The sequence below is a fragment of the Melanotaenia boesemani genome, chromosome 23 (assembly GCF_017639745.1).
Source record: "Melanotaenia boesemani isolate fMelBoe1 chromosome 23, fMelBoe1.pri, whole genome shotgun sequence".
NCBI lineage: Eukaryota > Metazoa > Chordata > Actinopteri > Atheriniformes > Melanotaeniidae > Melanotaenia > Melanotaenia boesemani.
Window position 1 is genome coordinate 20,810,751 of NC_055704.1, and position 23,290 is coordinate 20,834,040.

At 41.1% G+C, this 23,290-nt stretch overlaps 1 protein-coding gene across 1 annotated transcript in view; it reads left to right on the forward strand.

Moving 5' to 3' along the window:
- wnk1b (WNK lysine deficient protein kinase 1b) overlaps positions 1–21,670 on the forward strand; it is an 84,956-nt gene extending 63,286 nt beyond the window's left edge. Inside the window, exons 16-38 of the mRNA XM_041977997.1 lie at positions 1,159–1,229; positions 1,365–1,512; positions 1,629–1,745; positions 3,128–3,238; positions 3,408–3,459; positions 3,662–3,796; positions 4,016–4,907; positions 5,070–5,398; positions 5,493–5,554; positions 5,882–5,938; positions 7,074–7,157; positions 7,265–7,301; positions 7,389–7,468; positions 7,651–7,938; positions 8,031–8,302; positions 8,464–8,539; positions 8,617–8,746; positions 9,281–9,478; positions 9,886–9,957; positions 13,820–13,861; positions 16,166–16,338; positions 17,193–17,249; positions 17,543–21,670. Of these exons, the coding sequence (XP_041833931.1) occupies positions 1,159–1,229; positions 1,365–1,512; positions 1,629–1,745; positions 3,128–3,238; positions 3,408–3,459; positions 3,662–3,796; positions 4,016–4,907; positions 5,070–5,398; positions 5,493–5,554; positions 5,882–5,938; positions 7,074–7,157; positions 7,265–7,301; positions 7,389–7,468; positions 7,651–7,938; positions 8,031–8,302; positions 8,464–8,539; positions 8,617–8,746; positions 9,281–9,478; positions 9,886–9,957; positions 13,820–13,861; positions 16,166–16,338; positions 17,193–17,249; positions 17,543–17,968 (3,909 nt within the window). The 3' untranslated portion in view covers positions 17,969–21,670. The remainder of the gene's footprint in view (positions 1–1,158; positions 1,230–1,364; positions 1,513–1,628; positions 1,746–3,127; positions 3,239–3,407; positions 3,460–3,661; positions 3,797–4,015; positions 4,908–5,069; positions 5,399–5,492; positions 5,555–5,881; positions 5,939–7,073; positions 7,158–7,264; positions 7,302–7,388; positions 7,469–7,650; positions 7,939–8,030; positions 8,303–8,463; positions 8,540–8,616; positions 8,747–9,280; positions 9,479–9,885; positions 9,958–13,819; positions 13,862–16,165; positions 16,339–17,192; positions 17,250–17,542) is intronic.
- Positions 21,671–23,290: the final 1,620 nt, after the last annotated feature.

Below are 23,290 nucleotides of genomic sequence, written 5' to 3' on the forward strand. Positions count from 1 at the left end.
TCGCTGTCTATTGCCAAGGCGACTGAGTGAAGTCTTTTCCAGTATGCTTTATATTTGTCACTCCGGATCACTCGCTGGGTTTACCTACTTCCTCCTCCTCTTCCCTGTGATGCTACTTCTGCCTTTTTTTCCTAATTCTTCTCCCTCTTAACCTCTGCCTTATCTGCCCTCTTCTTTCTTTTCCCATCCCCTCTCTTCCTCCTCTCGAAACTTCCCTCTTAGTCCAGTGCACCTCCATCTACCTGTACCGTTCCCTTGCCAACCCTCCCTTCTTCGTCGCAGTGTATTCCTGTTGCCGTACCGACAGCAATTATGGCCTCCCCTCCCTCTCCTCTGCCAACCCCTGTTGGGGTGGTGCCTACAATTGTTTCCCCTCCTACTCCTCCTCTTCCTCCTGTGCCCACACCTGTGCCTCAGCCTTTGGCCACCGTGGTGCCAATCATCAGTGTAGTCACCGCCCCGCCTGATACTCCCATGGAAGCCCCTCCCAAGGTACTGGCTCTGATAAAAACCCACCAAGTGGATGTCATGTCCCTGTTCTGTGTTTCTTACAATCAAATACTATATGAAAATGTGTGTAAGATGGTTCCAGAGCAAGTTTAAAACCAGGATACCCCTTCATTTAGGATTAATTCTAGGCGACTAGTAAATGCACAATGTTGTGTATCTTGTGGAGTAACTTTTCTATCTTGGTGTATAAGTATGCAATTCAGCAGTAACTATTGGTGGTGTTGTTGAAGCAAGTGAAAACTTCACTAAGTACTGAACAGGGCTTTGAATGGTCTGAAAACAATCTTTGTCTAATAATCATGCAGAGGTTTGATTTTGCAAGAGACAGTCTGTGTTAAACTGTGGTAATTTTTTTTCCACTCAAGAGATAAGCATTGTGATTTATTTTCTTCGTAGCACCAGTCCTTTTTGGTTATTGTGTTCCATATTCTTGTTTTTGTTGAGATTTGGCTCAGCTCTGTTTTATCCCACATATATTCTTTTCTGAACTGACTGAGTTCTTGTTGGATTTGTCCTCCTCTTTTGCTTTTTTTAAATAGTTTTTTTTCAAGATTCCTTGCTGCATTTTCCATCCTGACAGTGTGCTTTTGGTGATTTCCACTATGCTTGTTATGTGCATTTTCATAACTTTGTGTGTCTCTGTTTCAGTCGGCCTCACACTCCTCAGAGCTGTCTCAGTCACAGCTACTGCTGCCTCAAGTTCTCTCAACTATAGAGAGGTAATTTTACAAGCACTCTCAAAACCCCCTAAACTGATGTCAGACTCCTTAAATACAATCTATCTTTCCTTAAAAGTTTCAAAGCGCTATTTTACTCTGTGTATTTATGTCTTTGTGTCTTACTTTGAACCTTAGCTGCCACTCAGAGGCCTCAGGCCTGAGTGACAGCAATGAAGGCGGCGGTCGCCACGAAGGCCGCTCCACCAAGCGACATCAGAGACGTTCTGTACGCAGCCGATCGCGCCATGAGAAGACTTCCAAGGCGAAACTCAATGTTCTTAATGTAATAACACAACTGATTATATTGCAATAATAGTAATTCACTTTTCCTTTTTTTGTGTTTGTAATTATATTTTCTTTGTTCACCATTTTCTGTGTTTGTTGCATGTTTGCATACAGATCTCCAACCTTGGAGACAGGGTAGCCGAGTGTCAGCTGGAGACTCACAACAGGAAGATGGTGACTTTTAGGTTTGACCTAGATGGAGACAACCCAGAGGAAATCGCCCAGATCATGGTATACAAACATCCGTACTGCTGTTCACATCCAGTTTTGTTCATTTTATCTTTCACCACAGATTTTGAAGAGGCAATATTATGCTTTTTCCCCTTAAGTCTGTTGTATACCCTTTTTTATTTGCTGAATTACAAAGCCCACAGTTCCATCAAAGAGAGTTATTCCTCTCAGAGAATCTCAGGGAAGCATGTTAAAACATAGTACAAGCTTGCAAATATTGCTATAACACCCATATTGTGGCACCTTTGACATGCATTAAAGAGAAAGCAGGTGCCTCAAATATTTGACAAAGCCATTTGCAGACTAGAGCTCTAAGGATGGGAGGCCTTAAAGAGAGTGGAGCTAAATCTGAGCATTTTAGACACAAGGTAACAAAAGGTATTAAATTCTAAAAGTCATGTCAGAAATAATGTGGACAAGCATTTCTAAGAGCCACACCATTCTGGAGAATGAGGATCTGGACATTGTAAGGAAATCTTTGTGTAAATAAAAATCTGGAGGGAGGGGCTGTGTAAATAAAACGGTGGAAATATTTAAAATTGGGAAAAACGAGCTAGAAGGAAAGGCTTGAATGGTGTTCTCTAATAAAATCCACAAACACATAAAATTGCAGAAGCATGCAGAGTTTTTTAGTACAAATGCTAAACCTTCATATTTTTTGGCTGTGAATGCCTCACATGACCCAGCTTAACCTTCTGTAAGGCTAACAGGAGTTTAGAAAAGTAGGCCAATACAAACAGAAAAAGAGTGACTAACTTAACCTGATTAAATCTGAACTGCTGAACACAAGTCAGTTGTCTAAATACCTTGTTATTTCTTAAAGAACCCCTATTATGCTCATTTAAAGTTGAAATTTTTAAGCTGTCTGCTGGAACATGTTTACAGAATTTGATTTTTTTTTAATGTTACTGTACTGTAGCTCTTGTCCTCCTAAAGTGAAAAAAAATGTAGGAGAAGATGAGACATCCTCTATAAAACTGTCATTTCAATGAAGATTTAGCATGTTGAGGCCTGGCTCCGTCCACAGAGCTTGTGTATGTGACTTGTTTGTGTATGTGTGTCAGTTTTTTTACACAGATGGCTTCAGTTTGAGGCTGGAAAGCTGTCTGGTCTGAACATCCAGAATCAGACAGACCATAAATCCTTTTTGATACTTCTGTATTAAGGCTGGATCATGTTTTACTTGCCAGTATGCATGCTGTCTCCTCGCTGTAACCCAAATCCACTGAAGTACATGTAATTACTGTGCTCTGGTCTTGCACTTTTATTCAGTGTCTTCATCAGACTCTTAAACAAAAAGTTTTAATCTGTTGGCATAGCATCTATACTTAAAAACCAGGTGATATTTTTGTCATTTTCTAAATAATTCTCTCCGTGTTCAGGTTCAGAGTGAGTTCATCCTGGAAAGTGAGCGGGAGTCATTCATTGAGCAGGTCAGAGAGGTAATCGAGAATGCTGATCAGAAAGGTCTGGAAAGAGACTCAAGCAGCCAGGTGAGTACAACCCTGAGTCTTCATATTGTTCCTATTTGTTTTGGGTTTTTTTGTTTTGTTTTGTTTTGTTTTTTGTTTTTTTTCTTGCAGGTTGCAAATACTTGCAGCCATAAAGTACATGATAATCACCTGAACCTGTAAGTTAACATGTCCTCTCGTTGCTCTACAGATGGTGGGTGACAAGGAGGAGCAGATTCCTATGAAATCTGCACCTATGCCAGGTAAAAACAGCAAAGTCAGAAGCCTCAGTGGTAACACTGAACACTGTGGCAATCCAGTGGCATTAAAAACAATATTCACGCTGCTGGAGTGTCTGTAGAAATCTGTTTCTCTCCGCAAATCTATAGACAAGACTTAGACTCAGCATCATATTTAAGTGTTATTTACTCGGGGACAAAAAAATTGTGTATCCTCTGTTATCAGATATCCCTCCAAGTGCAACAGCACAAGTGGTCCATTCAGCAGGGCGGAAATTTATTGTTAGCCCCGTACCTGAAGCCAGGCTGAAGGAACAAATGTTTCCCTCCTCTCCTTCTCCTGCACCTCATGTTGAAGCAGGTAATGACTGTATAAGTAGAACATCTTAGTTCAAACATCTTAGTTTCTTTTCCTGATGAGTGTTGCACATCTGGGTGTCTTGTGTCTTGAATAACCTGGCTGTTTAGACTTCTAAACAAGTGTATGCATGCTGAGCTATGCAGAATATTACGTAGATAATTTATCTATGGTGTAACTGAAAAGTCTGATTGAGTGGTTTTCCTTTTCAACTCCTTCCAGCTCCATCTCAAACTCCTGGTCAAGGTTTGGGACTGTCACAGTCTGCAGGAGCAATCAGCTTACAGCAAGCCTTCTCTGAACTTAGACAGAACCAAAATCAGTTTGATCCGGGACCCAGCACTGCTCCAGCCTCCGTCCACTCCACCCATCCTCTTTTGCCACCTGTAGCAGCTTCGGCCCCTTCGCACAGTAGCACAGTCACTCCCCCTGTGGATGCCACTGTTGGGCTTGTCCATTCTAGTTTAAACCAGGCAAAGGAGCAGGTGGATGCCTCTCCACCTCCCCTTTCCTTATCCTCCACCCCTTCTTCAATGCCCCCTGTTTGCATCAGCCCTCCTTGTTCCTCATCTCCTCCTGCTACTATGATAAATCAGTCCATCCTTCAGTCACAGGTACTTTCTCAGGCTGTGTCTCAACCACAAGCCCAGGGACAAGCACAAATCCAGCCCCACGCTTTCATCCAGTCCCAAACAGTTCCTGCTGTCGTTGCCACCTCAGTACCTTCCACTTTAACACCAGCTAGCCTCCCTAGCACTTCTCCAGCAATGCTCACCTCTCCTCCTCCCGCCCAGGCTCTTCCCTTTGTGTCCTCGCCGCCCTCTTCCACTCCTGCAGTCAGTGAAGTCTCATCAGATCATCCATCAGTCTCTCCCAATTCCTCCCTTACGTCTTCCCTCTCTCCATCAGTCATCCCCACCACTGCCATCCCAGGTCCTCAGCTTGTTCCTTCTGCTCCCTCCCAACCTCTTTCTTCTCCCCCTTCTTCCTCTGTGGGACTCCAGCCAGGGACTGCAAATGTTCCTTCAGTCCAACCAACTTTGGTGCACTCCCAGCCACAGACAGCAGCCCTACCAGGGCAGACGCACACGCACTCTGGGGAATGTGATACAAGGTGTGATGTGTTTTATTCGTATCAAATGTCAATACTTACATTATTATAGGCTAAAAGTTTGTGTTTAGTGCTCAGTGGTTATTCAGGATGAAAAGTGTGTGTGAGTGAAAAGTATTGACACTGTTAAACACTTGAATCTGATCTTAAATCTGTGCTTCTCAGGAGTGAGGCCTCCTCTGAGTCCCAAGGCAAACCGGATGACATCCAGGCTTTAGATATGAAGCTGCGGTCTCTCTTCATGGATCTCGGTGGAGGGGTGCCATCTACACAGGGTGACATCTCGGCTGCTGATTTAGCCTCTGGAGCACCTGTGCCAGGTACCTCGTCTCCAATAGGCCCCAGCTCTACCTCCACCACAATTGCCACAGCAACTGGCTCTAGTCAGCAAACCAATCCTCCTCAGCCCCCCTCCAGCCTGGTGTTGGGCTCACTAGGGTCATCGTCACCAGTCCAAGGCCCTGGAACACCTATCTCTACCCCTGCACAGACCAGTAAGTGGAGGAATATGTTTCTATATTCAAACTACAATTAGTCACTATTGTTTTACTGAATAGCTGTTTAACTTTCTCATTTCATTTCCCATAGTCATCCCTGCCTCTTCCTTAAACCAGACTACTCCATCCAAACCCCCCTTATCCAGGTTACCGGTGAGTTTTCCAGTTTTTTAGTTTTCCCATTTAGGTAGATGCCATTAAACTATATTTGATAACTGATACTGTCACTCATTTGAATATGTAGTTAAAGAGCATGTGCATGTTTTTAGATGAAACAAACTCATTTATTCTGCCCAAAGTTAATAACTCACAGCTAATATGGTTCATCTGCTCCACCATGTTTCTATCTACTCTTCAGGCATGGAAAATTCCTTTTAAAATCCTCAGCAATGAGTAGCTCTCTTGTAATCTTCTCTCCAAATCTTTTCTATTGTCCTTTCTCCCACTCTGTCTTTTCATCACATCTTTCTCTGGGATCAGGCCACTTCTCCTCCTTCAGAACTCCTGACATCCTTCCCAGGACCTTGTCTAATACAGGTGTTTGTTTGTTTGTTTGTTTGTTTGTTTGTTTTTTTGCTTAATTTAATCAGTATGACCGAATTTGTGAGTCTGTTGTTTGTTTGTAGAGCTTCTGCCTCCTTTCTCCCTTTCACCCTAAATAATTAAATACTTACGCAGTTACAAACTACTGACGTTCAAACTAAATCAAGAGCCCATGACAGAAAAGATGATGGCGAATAATAGTGTGGTGCAGGTATAACATTAACGTTAAGCAGAAAAGAAGTGAGGAGATAAGAGTGAGATGAGCTGAGGATTGGGTACGTCAGAGCAGAGAAACAGTTTCATGGCTTTTGTTTCCAGGCTTTGTTGTTGTGGCTGTGAATGCCTAAAAATAGACGTTCCATTTTACCAGAACAGTGAACTGAATAGCGAGACATGACTTGCAGCTCTGAACCTGAAAAATCTGACCTGCCATGTCACAACATTCACTTCATGTCCCTTACGTAACCTCCCGGGCGAGACTTGTCCTTTTTGATTACAGTAATCCTACTGTGATTGAAGTTCACATAGGGTCTAAATTTTAATGATTTATTTTTTAATCATGGTTAAATTGCCCAAGAGAATGAAAGGCTTTGCATGACTTCTATTTCATTCCGTTCTTTGTGTGTATATTTATGCAACTGAGGTATGTGATTCCGTTCAAATCTTGAGGGATACATTTCATTTAATCTTTTTCATAAACATATTCTAATTTGTATATAATTTATCCACTTTCAGTGGTGTCAGAAACCTTGCTAATTGCTACTAGTTGAAGGAGGAGAGATGTGAGAATAACTAACATGCATAAATCACATGATGATTTTATGGTTACATATTAGGTCTTAGTTTTGATCCTGTTCTGACTGTAGAGGAACCCTACCTGAGTATGTGTGGCTGCAGCAAATCATCACTATAACTCTAAGCCTGGATGCTTTTTAAGTTACAGCCAACTCTAAAACTGTCTGGCAAGCAACCCGTTGAGGGGTTAAAGCTTGGATTCCTTCTCTGAATGCATCTGTGCTTTTGGCTAATCTTTGCTGATGTTGCTAAACAGTAGCTATAAAACTGTAGTGGCCTCACTTCGCTTTGCTTGTTTATGTATGTTTAACAGTGTATCTGCTGATATTTTCAGTCCCAGCAGCCTCTGGAGGATCTGGATGCCCAGTTGAGAAGAGCTTTGAGCCCAGAGACTGTTTCTGTGAGCTCACACACACAGGTAAACACACAATTGTTATTTTACTGTAGCTGCTCAGGCTAGAACTGTGTATCTTCATTTGATGGGACTGTTCAAGCTGTATTCTCCTCTTTCTCTGTAAATGTCAGGCTCCTCACAGCGGTGTGCCTTCAGTAGGACAACCAAGTATGTAGATCATATTTACTAAATATTTTTAGCTGTCTGTGTCTTTTATCTGACTATGTTTTTAACTATTTATTATGTATCTTCCAGTTCCCTTGTTTCTGGAGGAAGAAGTAGTGTTTTCTCCCACTCCTCCTCCTGCATGTGCAATTAAATTGGGAAGATTTCAGGTGAGTGCTCCTCAACACTTCAGATTGTAATGCATATCTTGGACTTTTTCTGTATTTTTAACCCTGTCAGTACATATCCATGCAGGAATGTTCAAAGATTAGACTTTGGTTATCACACTGAAGTCATTGCATGTCTGTCTCTCCTTCTGTGGGATTTACATTTGTCTCCTCTGCCTACTCAGGTGTCATTGGCTAATGAGCCCGCCATCCAGCGCCCAGCCATCTCTGAATCTTCCTCCACCACCTCATCCACTTCGTCCTCCTCCTCGTCCTCCTCCAGTCTCTCCAGCCCAGAAAACACTTTGCACAAAGGCTCCTCTTCTCCTCTGGGAGGGGGAGGGGGAGAAGGACAAGGCGGGGATGTTGTAGATGGACTTCCTCAAATGACTCCTACAGGGTCTCACTACACCTCTCCTTTCACATCTCCCTGCTCTTCTCCAAAGTCCACCGCCACCATCGGACGCTTCCAGGTATTCCTCATTGCTCTTTTACATTCCCTCTTCTTGCATTCTTTGTTTGCCCTAATTTCCATTCATTGATCATTTTGTTGTTTTTACTTAAGGTTACTACCAACACAGAGGCCCGTGTTGGTAGGTTCTCAGTCAGTCGCGCCCCAGAGCAGAGCCTCGAGTCCAGGCAGAGTCCACCACCTGCTGCCCAGGCTGCTAATGGACCCAGTGATGCTGACCAAGTTTTGACCCCAGACTCCACTCATAAAGCCTCCTTGCCGAGCCTAAACAACAACTCCTTCAATAACTCCTACATCAGCAGTGACAATGACTCAGAATTTGAGGATGAAGACTTCAAACATGAAGTCAGCCGCCTCAGAGAAAAGTAAGTTATACAGTCCCTCTTCTTTAATACATTTTTTAACCTTGTGTGTTCTGTTTTTCTTCTTTATTCTGTTCTTATCTGGATTTTCCCACAAAGAATATGGTTAACTACCCTCTTTGATTTCAGGTCCTTATATATTTTATTCCCCTTTCTTTCACCAGGCACATGCGTGAGATTCAGGCCCTCCACTCCCGCCAGAAGGAGGAAATAGACCGTCTGTTCACCAGACTGGGAAAGGTAAGAAACAACAATAATAATCTAGGATTAAAATATCTCTTACAACACAACACAACTCTTCTTTGGTCTCTGTTTAGGTTCCTCCAGCTGCAGTGATCCCTCCAGTTATCACTATGACTGGGAGAAGGCGTCGCCCAACCAAAAGCAAGTCTTCAAAATCCTCTAGAACGAGCTCCACGCATGGCAGCAAGAGTCCGTTACCGCAAGGTAAGCTTGACTTGTAGCGTTTGTGGTGAAGGCTCAGTTCATAACAATCTGTACCAACCAAAGCATGTTTTATCACATTTAATTGTATCAGATTATGCTGATACATGTTCATTATCTATAATGAAATATTAATCGCTTCAACAACACAAGACAGTTTGGATGATCTGACCCTGTAACCCAATATTTTTGGACATAAACTTACCATTTAATATTAATCTGTAGCCATAATTTATCAACTTATTGCTTCTGTTAAAAACATTTATTCTATTGTTACACCTTCTCTGTGTTCATGCATTTGTGTGCACATATATGTATGCGTGTGTTTATTTGCTTGACTTTGCGTGCCTGTGGGTGTATGCTCAATCAGGCTCACATTTCTGACTGCTTTTCCTGTCTGTTTTCTGTGTGCTTGTCCATATGAATGTCTCGGGTGGTGGGCATCTTTATCTTTTATCTTTGTATCTGTACGCCTGCTTCCTGTTTCTGTCTGTCCCTTCCTCCTACTCTCCTGCCACTGGCTTGTGCGAACTCCAGGCAGCACCTTATCCGCCCAGAGTGTCCCGGTTGTGTACCCGGGCCAGCTGGCTCTGTTAGCCCCAGCAGGATTAGCTGATTCGGGCAGCAGCTCTGTGCTCCAGCCCCTCAAACCCTCTCCCTCCAGCGACAACCTGTGTTCGGCCTACACCAGCGATGCAGCTCTGTCTGTGCCCAGCCTGTGTGCTCCGACCCCAGGTAAGCATCCCAGGGTGAGATCTAAGCTCCAGCAGGCCTCTTTGCAGAATTTAGACAAACAGCACATTATATGCTTTGCATGCAGGTTCATCTTCATTTTGTCACAAGAACAAGTTTTTCTTAGCCTGACTATAAAACAGTGTGCGTGCTTACTCACTGTTAACACCCTTGCTGTATATTCAATTGTGTCCCTCTTCCTTACTTCTCACCTATTCCTTTTCCATTTCCTTCTCATTGTCTTTTCCTTTATTTCTGTTTTTCCTCTTTGTTTGATCTCCCCTTTACTCTCTTCTTATTTTTTTCTTTGTGTTCATCCCATCTTTTCACACCTTCTTCATGTTTCTCCTCTCATCTTCTCTTTTTTTCTCACCTCTTCTTACTTTTCCTTCCCTCCTCACTCTCTTCAGGCTGTGTAAAGTTCAGCTGGGGTTCGGAGCGTTTGGCCTTCAAGCCTGGCGGCAGGAGGACGCGCTTTCTGAGTACGCCCTGCTTGGCTCTTTGTGTGTAACGCTTTATTTCTTTGCTCTTATCTTTTATTCTTACTGTCCTTTAGTCATTATTTTACTCCTATGTAAATCCGTCAAGTCACGGTCATCGTTTCTTCCAGTGGGTTTTCTTCTTTGAAGTCTGAAGACCCTCTGCTGCTCACACGTGTCCTGCAAAAAAAAAATCTTGTTGGTTGAAAACATTTTTTTTTCCCCTTTTGGAAAGAAACGAGGAATTGCACTTAGCCGCTAACAGCTGTGCAATTTTCTTTTGGTGCAAACGTGTGTCTGTAGGAAAAACACAATCAGAGAAGAAAATTGTTGGTTGACTCAGAAGAAAAGTAAAATTGTTTAAAAGGAGGCGGATTTATTAAACCTGGCAAATTAGTGTGGGCTTACAAAATCAGAAATGGTACTGACAAAACGGTCTGAACAAGCAGCTGATTTCCATATTTAGCAAAGCGGTCCACGAGAGCAGCTCAGTTTAGTCACAAACAAGCAGAGCTGCAGAAGATCAGTGACAAACAGTTTCTTCCAGCTGCTAAACAGGACATGTAGGCAAGTATGTACATGCCTGTTAAAGCTGAAAAAGATTATTTAAATTCCACTTTTTGGCTCAGCTTTTTGGGTCTACTTTGTTCTATCAACACCTACTTCTACATGAGTGTCGTAAGACTTCACACTTTATTTTTACTACATTCAAATCTGTTATTGCTTTTCTTGTTCTGGTTGAGAATCAGACAGTAAGAAAGTCTTTAAAGCTTAACATATAAAAACAAGATAAAGGAAGATCTTTGAATTAACAGCTATCACCACTGTTCACCCCTGTGATATCTGTAGGAAATGAAGGCATACAAATATAAATCTTCTGTATCATTAAAAAAAAATAAAACTATGACAAGCAAACCTTAGATAGCTGCAAAACCTTTTGGTTCAATTAGTGTTGAATCTCTTCTTTACTATAAAGTCCTGCCGCCAGAGTTGTCCTCAAGCATTGCCTCCTCTCCTCAGAAAGTATTGCAGCTACACAAAATGCTAAATTTAGCATCTGCTCTCAGGACTCATTTATGCTCAACATTAAGTATCCACATCCATATGAATATAGATGGAGCATTCTCTCCGTACTTTCAGTACCTTTTCGGAGAGCTTGTAGATGCACAGCAAAAGAAGCAGTATCATGGGGGCAGTATAGCTCATGTGCAACCAGAGAAAAGAACAAGGAAGAAGAAGCAGCCACACTGTAGTTAATGGGTGCACAGACCACCGCCATCTACTGTGCTGCCTCTTTATATGTCTCTTTCTGAGAATGTACATAATCATTTCCACTTTTGACATGTTTGCGGTCATATACTGCTACTGAAACATCAGAACAAGGAGGTGAGCTCTAAACTCTGAACTGGCCTCTAGTGGATGTGTTACCTAACAACCATGACAATGTAAAGTACACACAGGAGTATCTGGACATAAAGTGAGCATAAATGAGCCCTTATACATCTGCAAAGGCTTCCATATTTGGTAAGGAATTGAGTGACACAAAGTTATTAGATCAGTTTCTGTGAGTCATGTTTAATCCTCACCTCTTATGTACCTTAATACTTCTGTAGTATTTTGATACTAAAACGAAGTTAGTGCCACGTTAAAACTGTTCGTAAATCTGCCTCTGGTGCTGACTTCAGGGCGTGACAGTGATACTTGTTACATCTCAGGGCCTCCCAGCAATTCTGTTTCTTTATTCTATTTAACTTTTTTGTGTTCTTTTTTTTTTTACTTTCCTGTTCTTTCACTTTCTTTTTTCTTTTTCTTTTCTTTCTACACTGTCATGTCTTGACATTACATTTAACCCTGACTCTGCACTTTTGGCTGCAGGGTAACAGCGTAATACTTTTCTTCTAAATGGCTGATGGCATGATTAGAAAACAGGAGGAACGTAGATAGTTGTGAATTACTTTTACATGATCAAAGCTTGTGAGATGAAGGTACAAGAGATGAAGCTGTGACCTAAAAATTCAGTGTATTCAGGGACAGTCATGGCAGGGCAGTGAGTATGACCAGACTATTAAAAGCTCTGATCCTTGTGACTTCATTTGATATGGGGAAAAATGTGTTTACTGGTGGCAAGAGAAGGTGCAGTTTGAAGCACCTGAAGCCAACAGCAGAGCCGTCTCTTTGTTAGAAAATAAACAGAAGTGCAGCTGGTGTTTCTGTTGACTGTTGGACTAAACAAAGTCATGCTTTTGTAATAAAGTCAGTTAGTTTTTTTCCACCATGCTGTGAGCAACCATGATCTGATTTCACGCTGCACTTGTGCCGTGCACAGCTTCAGCTTTCCACACAATAGCAGGACACGGCGGAGGACCAGGAGTTTGTGCAGCTATTCATGTAACACCCCACTGCTGCTGCTCTTTCTGAACACTCCTTCCAGTAATTCTGTAATTCATTGCTATACTTAAAACAGAGTTACACACTCCATACAGTCGGTTTCATGTTTGGTTCTCAGTGTTACACAAATTCAGTCTTAACATATCAGCAACCTTAAAATCACTTCTGCTGACGCATCCATTAAATCCGTGGCTGTAACAGGTGACCCATCCGTAGGAATATGACATGTCTGATAATGATAAAATAAGCATCACGTGTCGGCTAAAACCAGCTGTGAAGTCACAGAAAGGGATCCTGAGATGACTGCTGTAGTGACTTGGCACGATATATGAAACCAGATCAAAATAGCCTGAATTAGCTTCAGACCTTGTAGTGCGGGCAGTGGGTCTCGTTCGGGGTCTTATGCTGGTCTTCATGTTGCTGAAGACTTTTTGTGCCGTTCTGAGCTGAAATCCTTTGTGCTTCCATTTTTAACCTTCGTGTAAAACAAGCAGGAAGTCAAGACCTGATAACTTGAATTTTCTTTCATAAAAAATGTTTGTTTTTTTACAGATAAATTCTTTAAAATTCTTGTCATTTATGATTTTATTTATAATCATTCAAGTATTTCTTTTGAACCCTCCTTTACTTCTGATCTGTAGTGTTGAAATGTTTTTGTGCTTGATTAAGGGATGTTTATGATTGCATCTGAAGCCTCTGCAGCTCAAACCCTTTCTCTCCCTTCCCTCTTTTCCCTTCCTCACTCATGGTCCTCACCCCCAAAACTTCCCCCTACCTTTCCCCCTCCCAATTACTGCACCACCAGGAGGGGAGAGAGACAGACCTGGGTCTTAGTAACTTGTTTTTGTTCCCTACTAAATTGCTTAGAAAGGAAATTGCACAAAATTGGCACGCTGTTCCAGAGTGAATACCCATTTAGTTTTTAAATTGTTGAAAATATCTGACATGTGGACAGCAATGCAGGGGATTTGGGAAAGAATAGATTGATAAAAATGTTGGACCCAGTTCTGGAAATGGCTCTTTGTGCTGTAAAGAGGTCTCTGAACCTGCTGCTGGTTACCCAAAAGCATCTTAAAGCCTCAGAAGATCACGACTTTGGTTAAAAAAATATGTTCATTTTCTCCAGCTATATGAACTTGTTCTGCTTTATTAACCACGTTTTACTCTTTGTTTTGAGTAAGGATAGATACGGTAGATCAGCCATGCAACATGCAGCTGACGTCAAATATTAAACTTGGAAATATGTTTAGATTTTTTAGACTAAGATTCATATTTTTCTCAGTTTTAAGTGTCATTTTGCACCATGTGACATATTTTAAGATGTTATTTGGTCATCACAGCTCCCAAAGTGTTCTTTATTGACTATTTCCACTTCTAATAATCATTCTTAGATGCACTGTGTTTGATTGATGGGTGATGTGGGCGGGGTTTAACTCTGACTCTCTCCCAATCCTCCAATTGTCTTCCGGCCGCACAGGGAAGATGGTGAAAAAAGTCTGCCCCTGCAACCAGCTCTGTAGTAACTATCAGTTTTTTGGTCTTTCCTCCCTCCATCAGCCCCCCTTGCCTGCCCCATCCCGCTTCCTCCTGACTTGTGTAGTTAAATTTGACCTTTGGCTAAATTTGGTATCAGTTCAGTTATTTCAGATCCTAAGTCTAAGAAAACTTTGAAGCTTTACTTCTAACACTGATGGAGATGTTTTTTATGTTTCTAATGGATCAAATTTTTGTTTGAAATGACTGAAATGAGCCTCTAACACACATTCAAATTTGACACTGCATGCACCTGCAAGCTCTTCGTCTTTTAACACACATTTAATTACTCGGTTAAACTCCTGAACAGCTGTTGACCACTCTGCCTCCCTCCCTCCCCCTCCATCATAGCTTGTGGTCTTGACTACACTGACCAGAATCCCATGCTGCTGCTGTCAGTCATGACTCAGCATCTCATTCTTATTTTCCTCCATTTTGTTTAGCATGAATTGAGAGAATTGTCAGACCAGCTGTATAATTCTCTCTCCCTGGGTTACCCCTGCATATGATGTATTTTCTTGTTTTATATTTCATATAAACAGATCATGTAATAATCTCTCACAGATGCTCATTCTGTCAGCTTGACAGGGGTTAATTTTTTTATAAACAAGATGCATCAAAATCAGTTTTTGAGGTACTTTATTGTAAAGAGATAAATAAAAAATGTAAACACAAGAATTATATGCACACTCCAATTTTTATTAGACTATTCTCTTTCAATGGCCTATATTATTATTTAATTGTATAATTTTGAATAAAATGAATATTTTGGGGGATTAACTTGTTGGAAATGGAGGATCCTGACTTTACTTAAGCAAAGTCTTTAATTCTTATAATATTTGAGCATAAAAAAAAAGAGTATGCAAGCATAGGGCTGAAGTAAAAGTCTTCCTCTGACAAGTCAGTGCATAATAATTTGGTTTTCTTTTGGCCCTTCCATTGAATGAATTAGTTGTCTAGGGTAAGGTGAAAGCAGTTCTTTAGTCTAATATCAAATTTAAAGCCTTCACAGATCAGCAGAAAGCCTGGGTGTGCAGTATGTACATTTTTGTTCAATGAGTTTGCTATAATAACTTGCTGATGCCGAGGGTGGACAAAAAGCTCAGTAGTACCTGCTGTCGTAGAGCTGGAGCGCCCCCTAATGGCTAGACACAGCAACTGTAACACCCCCTGACTGCTGTCATGAATACAGGGAAAATTATTTCTAGGAATAGTACTAATCAGCTTCCATATTACAGGTATGTGAATAACCACACGTATTCAGTTTTAAGATTTTACTTAACAGGACACAATAAAATCATCTGGTCGTAAACAGGACTTAAAGTTGGGTAAATATAACCTCAGATAAACTGAAATGCAATATTGCTCATTTAGGGATAATGTTTATGAAATAGTCAGAGGTTTTGGTACTTTACTGATCTTGAGCAGGCATGTGTGCATTAACATGAAGCCCAGAGAGAAGAGACATTAGCAGAGAACTTAGAGAAGCTATTGTTGCTGAATATGAATATCAAGACAGTTTATAATTTTAACACAAGCAAGTTAATCCCAAGCTCAGGCCACACATTTCTCTGCAAAAAAAAAACAAAACAAACAAAAAAAAACAGATACATCTCTGACTCCACCAGGCTCAGTCAGCTTGTTAAATGTAAAAGTTTATAACTGTACATGTAAACTACAAGTGCTGATTAGGAAAGGTTGCGGGAAAAAAAACTCCTCTTTCTTCGTAATGGCCAGTATAAAGTCCAGATCTCAGCCCGATTAAATGGAGACAGATGCCTACATATCAATATACTGAAAAAACAGCATGAGCAAGAGTCGTCAAAAACACTAAAAAACAGGTTAATTATACCTGATTTTACACCTGGTAAGAACCTGATAAATTTTTTTTATTTATGTCCTGATGAGTTAAAACTTGGAATTAAAAGAGATGTACATTACTTTAGATGTTTTATATGAGACTTTTATATGATGAAACACGTGAAGTATTTAGCAGAATAGTTACGTATCAGTTCTACGTTAAAAATTGTTCTAGTGTCATAAATAAACTCTTGTTCCTGTTAAATATTATTTCCATCATTTAGACTAAACAATTAAATTCTTTGAACATGTCGTCATGCTGACCTGCCCTGAAACTCCAGCCTGACCAACCTCTGTCTGCCCTTTTCATGGTTAATACAGGAACTCCATTCACCCTCGTTCAGAAAACATCTATCCCACCTTCCGGTTCGAACTCTGTTTCACATCATTTTCTCTTCTCCTCCTCCCCCTTCTTTCCGTCTCTCCACAGGGACTAATAGTACCAATGCAGTGGGTGGTTCGGGCGGTTTGGGTCAAAGCCAGGGGGGCTCCCAGTGTCTGCCACCCAACTTGTCAGCTCCCCAACAGAGAAAAGGAACCTTCACTGATGACCTCCATAAACTGGTGGACAATTGGGCCAGAGACGCCATGAACCTCTCACAGGTTTACTGCCGTTTTGTCGTTCATCCCCCTCCAGCAGATGTTAGGACACAGGCCGTCTTGTTTCAACAATGACTCACCGGCTCCTGTAATAGGTTTACCAGCAGTGAAGACAAATTGAGGCGGAATTTAAACTCTGAAATCTAGTTTGTTAAAAGCAAAAGTGATTGGTGGTGTAAACAAACTGATGCCTTTAAAGCATCTTTCAGGTCCTGTATTCATTTGGAACCAGGAGTGTTTACATAGTCAGTAACCCTGTAGTCTGTTCCAGGCTTCAGTAAATCTTCATCCCATCTTATGTGTTTGTTGTCTGGCAACACTTGGCTGTTGCTGTTATTTTTTTTTCCAGCTTTTTGTAATGTAGCTTTTTTTTTTTTTCTTTTTCAGATGTTCACATTTTATACCGTTAATCACTGAAGAACTGCACTTTATCTTTTAAGGGTTTTCCTCTTCCCTTAAGTAACATTTTGTTTATGGGAGAAAGCTCTGTAGTTATAAAGCCCATAAATCCACATCAGAGAGCGGTATTATACCAGGTATATCTCTACTGAGCTTCTTGAAATGCTTGTATTTTAAGCTTATTGTCAGGTGATGGAAACTTCAGGGACTTTTTGTCGCTGCTGGTTCACAGCATTGGTTTGGTGTGTTGGGGCCTTTATTCCTCTAGATCACATAGTTCCATAATGTGGTTTGATAGGCAGGCCTCAAATAAAAAAGGACAAAAAAAAAACAAACCTGTTTGACCATTAAGAGCAATTTGGGCCCATTGGGAAGAAGTAACCTAGTTACTAGTAAATGGGATTATAATTCTGTAAATAAACAATATATGTACTAAACTTATCATGTGACTTTTTTAGGTCAAGAGGAGTGCCAAACAGCAGCAGCAGGCCCCGACACAAGGACACAGCTATGAGGTTGGTGTACAAACACACCACATCACACCATTTCTACACTACCAGTGTTGGTAGGTTTTGCAAACAAGACTTAATTTTAATCATGTACAATGTAAGCTCATTTAAAAAAATACATAGATCTTAAGTTTTTTTTACTACAAAACGGAGTTCATAAGTAATGCTTTTCATTTCCAACCTGCCTGATCTGACATCAGATTTTAGGGCTGTAGATTGTAGATTTAGAAAAATATGCTTAAATGTGGTAAAAATTACTGTTAGCATGATGTAACTTTGCCCACCCTCCTCCCCGGCAGGTGATCCAGTCAGCCAGTCTAAGCAGGAAGTTTTCAGCTCCCAGCCAATTATGTCCCAGCAGCATTGGAGGCTCCGCCCACCTCCCTGCAAACCCCACCTCCGCTACCTCTCTGGCCGCCCACAAGGGCTCCTTGTGCCACCCTCCTGCCTCCTCCACTCAACCCCAACTCCAGCCCCCCCAGTTCATGCACTACACCCCCACTGCCACCTATACGGCACAATGGTCTGGTCCGGCTCACAGCCTGCCAAACCCACACCAGGCCCCAGCACAGCCTCTGCTGGTCAGCACCTCTCAGCCTCTGGGCCCCTATCCCGCTCCGCAGGGCCAAATTCCAGGGCAGGGCCCGCTTCAGGCTTTCCATCTGACCAACACTCTGCAGAAGTCAGTGAGCAACCCAGGAGGGCCCAACCTGAGGACCACGTAGGGTTTGGGGTGAGGGCTGGTTTCACAGCCCAACTGTGACAGGTGTGAAGTGGAGCATTCTGGGACTGGAGAGAACAGAGGGAACTGAAGGGGGGTGGAGAACAAGAAGTTTTAAAGGTTGGAAAATGATGTGTTCAAGAGGAGGAAAGAAATGGCGCATGGTCGTCTCCACTCCCCTCCTACTTCCAAGCGTGAAAAGCTGTCAGAGCCGAGCAGCCATGAGATCCGACTCTCTGCGGTGGGCTTGTGACAAGCAGTGATGCATAAAGGAAAAGACTTGTGTGCAATGTTTAAAGGCCAAAGAGGTTCTGGCAGGGTATGGGAACGTCTGTCCATAACTGATAAGGTGTATGGGGTCATATGACTGGGTCGCACTTATTCCAGATCCTGTTCTAATGGCTGGAACAAGTCTGCATGTGACAAGGGGGTTTGTGTTTTTGCTTGGTTGTTGGTGGGAAACCATTATATCATACTGGGTAGGAGGATGAGGAGAGAGATTCTCCACTTGTCAAAGAAGGTTGCAAGATAAAATGATGCTGATGGAGATCGGGGATGAGCACGACTGGAGTGTTTTCAAAGCAAACGATTAACGACTACAATATAATATGTTTGTGTTTAGTAACTTAGTCATAAAAGCACAAAGTACGCCAAGATCAACTTAACCAAACGCATATGGAGAATATGTGTGGCCCAGCTCTCGGTTATTCCTCTGCATCCTGTTTTTCCCTCCAGAGACAGATGGAGGAAGGAGAGAAGATGAAGAGGAGGAAGGTTGTGTTTTTATCAGATAGCACCTCATCTGATCACGGATTTACCACTCACTCCAGCAGATGCCTCTTCACAATCACGACTCCACCTCTTCCTCCATCCCTCTTTTCACCTCTCTGTTGCCATTTGAAGCAATAACAGCAGTAACCTTTCAGAGAAGGAAAAAAAAAAAATCCAAATGCAAGAAAGTTTGGTGTGAAAAAGTGGCCTTGTTACCAGAATAATATCAGAGTCCTTGTACAGTTTGAGTGTGTTTATAATTTAGACTTTGAGCTGTGATGATTCCATTCTGTTGTTTATTTTGCTTTCCATTGTTGGGTTTGTTTTGCTTGCTGCCCCCCAGCTAGCAATTTTACACACAAAAAAACATATCCGACACACACACACACACACACACATGCACAGACATTTAAACCCACTCACTCATTGGGTTCATTGGAGGCGTAGCAGCAGTTACTGGTAGACTTTGCCTCAGTTCCTAGTCTCAAAACTCCGTTTGGGTTGAAACGATTGCAATGTACATTACTATCATTATTGTTGTTGTTGATTATTCTATTTAAAAAGAAACAAAAATAAAACGTGTTCTGTCAATGGACCTGTTATACGTGCACATCGCTGTACGATGTGGAGACACTGTGATTATAGTTGTTTATTATTAGCAAATGTTGTTGGACAACATTAATTTTAGGGTGATATGTCACAAAAAAAAAAAACCTTCAGAGAGCATGTTGGGGTCCTTTCACTTTCACTTCAACAGGTTCTCAACATAATGTGAAAACTTGCAACTTTCCTTTTCAATAAGCGTCCTAGCATCCATTTACAGAGGACACACTTTAGAAAAATGCCTTACCAACAACCAATCAGCTGCAGTCTCTGTTTATCTTCATGACTGATTGAATTGAAAGTAGAAATCGACCTCCAAGCCTGAGTATAAAGACAAAACCTGAGTGAACGGCAGGATAGTTATTTAGATAATAAAGTAAAGCTAGCTATTTTTTTCTTAATACAGTACTTATATATCAGACACTTTAAATAGCCCTCCTGTTGTCCTGCTCCCCTGGTTTTGTTAGATGAATGTGAATGTATAAACCAATGGTGTCCATTGTAATGTACTTGAAAAAAAAGTTTTATTTTCACCGTCTTTGCTTCTCCTTACTCCACCACCCCCCTCTCTCTCTTTAGAGCCTCTGGTTAAAACCGGAGGTACTTCTAGTGCCTTGCATCCTTCCTGTTGCTTCTTCATTGAGGGTCGAGGACTTGGGTTGAAGTTGGCAGAATGAGTAGAGGGTAGTTTTGGAGGCAGGCGGATGTCAGTGGTGATGGTTTGTTGAGGTAGGTAGAGGAGTGTGTATGCTGGTGTGGCTAACTTCTGAATATTTCTTCTTGTTGTTGGAGGAAAATGATTAACAACTGAACAGATTTGGAGGATGAAAATCTAGCCCGAACGCTGCCTTGTGCTGTCAGTGTTGTTTCTTTTGCTGTGTGTTTTCTCAGTTTTAAGGAGGGAGTTACTGAAGATTGTATATTTGAAGCTTGGACCACTCTGTACTGAAGAGGCAGCATACAGTCTGTTACGTTTTCAAGTGGGAAATTAACTTCAGTCCAGTTAGTTTTCGATTACAATCAAAGTTGGTTCAACAACAAGGTACTACTCTGCTGATCTGTTGGTTTCTTACCCTTGTTTAATGCACGATTTCATCATCATTCAGTAACTGGAGAGACCAAACATGTTCCTTAAAAAACTTTTTTTTTTTTTTTTTTTTATGTTTTGAGGGAATATTGAAGAATGTGTCACCCCATTGGATAAATTAACCTCCGTGACTTCATTTTCTAACTAACACCTGGCCTGATGCCGTGAAAAATGACTCAGTTGTGGCCAAGAAAAAGTAGCTTTGAGCCAACCTGTCAGTCCTAACTTCAGCTTCAAGAGAAATGTGAATGTGGTTGTTGTGGAAAGTGGTAGAAATATCTGTAAGCACAGTGCTTGTTGGGAGTTTTTTTTTTTTTTTTTTTTTGATCCAAGGCCTTTGACACCCTCTTCTGTTTTCTGGTACTCTCTTAGAAGCAGCCCATCTTTTTGTTGCTTTCAGCTGAGAAAGGATGACCCTAATTTACATAAATATATTAAATATTTGTTAAAAAAAAAAAGAAAAAAGTATATATATATATAAAATGTTGCTTTCTTCATTTCTATTACGGATTTTTACAACAAAGTAAGTTTGGTTGAAGCTGTGAATAATCATTGAGCCACTTTGCTTTAGTTCTGCATTCAAGTATTCTTTCAGACCTTCACTGACGCCACAATGCAGTGCCATTTGTCTTTTTGTCTGTGGAAACAGAGGTAAAAAAAATGAGTAAAGAAACATATATTTACCTGCTTTTTACTCACTGGAGCTAGTCTGGTTTCTAGGCAACATGATGGATTTTCATTTTGCATCCAAGTCCGAAAAGATTTCCATGTTTAAAGCTCAAGTATTTTGCTGTGTTCAGACATAAATACAATGACAGAAGTACTTACAGTGAAATGGCTGCAGTGCAGAAAAAGTCATGCAGACTGTAGCTTGTAGCTTCTTCCTGTGAAACGTTTGAGCACAGCAGCAATTTCTCTGACAATAATCACTTTTTTTTTTCAATTTCTGCTTTCACATTTTTTTTTCGCCTGTTTTATGTGGCGTTTTAAAATCTCTAGTAGCACCTAATTTAATTCAGTTGTTTCTTTTTCTGTATTGTCTTGAACATTGTGGTTGGTTGAATGAATGAAAGGAAACAAGAATCCATGTAAGGCGTCGTCCGTAGCCTTTAACGGTATGTTTTGCACTAAGTATAGAGTGTTCAAGCTTCATTTTAAAAACAACGAAACGTTGCGCTTTGCGCTACAGTACAAATAAATTTGTTACATTATTTGTAAAAACTTAATAAAAGTTGTTTAAATGAATCGGAGTGATGTGTTTTTTTCACTGTTGCTATAAGTGCTATTGGATGAGTGGAAAAGTCCAATGCTTCATTTAGGATGTTTTAGCAGGGTACACATGGAGCATCCTTTATGAAAGAAAGATCTTGTCATCCCACAATTACTTGCAGGGATGTTTGATCATGTTTACCTTATGTGGGATCATCATAGCAATGAGGCCTGAAAGTCTTATTTGTGACATGAACACGACAACAGAGAAGGCTGCAGGCAAGTTTTCTGGGGTGCTTGTGAAGGAGTCATGTCTGGTCAAGTGATCACACACCCTGGCCAATCAGTGACCTGCTATATATAGATGTCACATTTTCAGACTCAGCTGAGACGGTGCTAAATAAAGTATCTGGTACCAGGAGCTACTTCATCATGGAAACCCCTAAAAACTTTGTCGAATCAAGTAATACCAGTGGAAAAAGGCCATTAGTGTGGTGGGATTCTCATTGCAGGCGGTTGTGTTTAAGTTTCCAAATTTCTTGTACCACATTTCCTTCTCACTATTTTCAGTGAAGTCAAGGAAGAGATGACGGAAGCTAATGTTTTAGTTTTTATTGTGAATGATAAATTTAGATCAAACTTTGGAGACGGAGTGTGTGAAAGCTGAAATGATCCAGATCTGGGAGCTTCTGTCATTACCGAAAACGTGACACACCTGTGAGGAACAAAGTCAGTTAAGTTTTAACCTTAACTTCCTTTCCTTTTTAAGCCGCAAGAAGAAAATAAGCCAGATGTGATCAGACAGGTAAGGCTGAGTCTCCTCTGTGTTCCTGTAGTACTTCTCTTCTCCACATGGCCACTCCACTTTACTTTATTCACTTTACAACCAGCAGGCTTTACAGCACTGACCTACCTCCTGTTATACAGACCATAAAACAGATTCTTGGTTCAAATGTAATCAGGAAACAGCTCGTTATGAGGTGTGAATCTGTGCTTATCATCTGTCGTCATGGATACAATGAAAAGAACTTGGCTAGCCCAGAGAAACAGAGGCCCAAGGAAGGAAGGGAGGAAGGAAAATGAGACTTACTGCTACATTATAACAATAAATATCCATCTAGCAGTTTTCCTGCTATGATATGAAACTGCACAGCAAAAAAAAAAGAAAAAAAAAAAAAGACTACTCTGCATATTTAGCCTTTTTAAACTAGCTACTTCTTCTTGATTCATTCTAAGAAATGAAAGCATTGCTCAACCTTGTAGAAGTAAATGCAGGACATGAAGGGTATACATGTAACATAGTTAATGCACCTGGTGGAAGTAGGAGTCATCCAGAGCAGAAAGCAAATACAGTTAACACATAGCCTGATCTCTAAATCAGCAGTGGACATTAGTTTCATTCCTCTTCTACATGTGGCAGGGACCCTCTGATGAAGAAAACTTCTGGGCAAAACTGTGACCTAAAATGACCTCCACCTGCTAGAGAGGTAATGAAGTTAATCCAAGCGTTCATAGAATGCTTAACAAAGCACTAAACACAAGCAATCAACCCCACTGCTTAGTTTTTAATCTGTTCAAGCAAAGGAAATTCTGTGTATTTTATTTATGTGGTAGTTGTTTGGTTGAATAGTGCACGCCAGTTGAGTCTATTCAGTC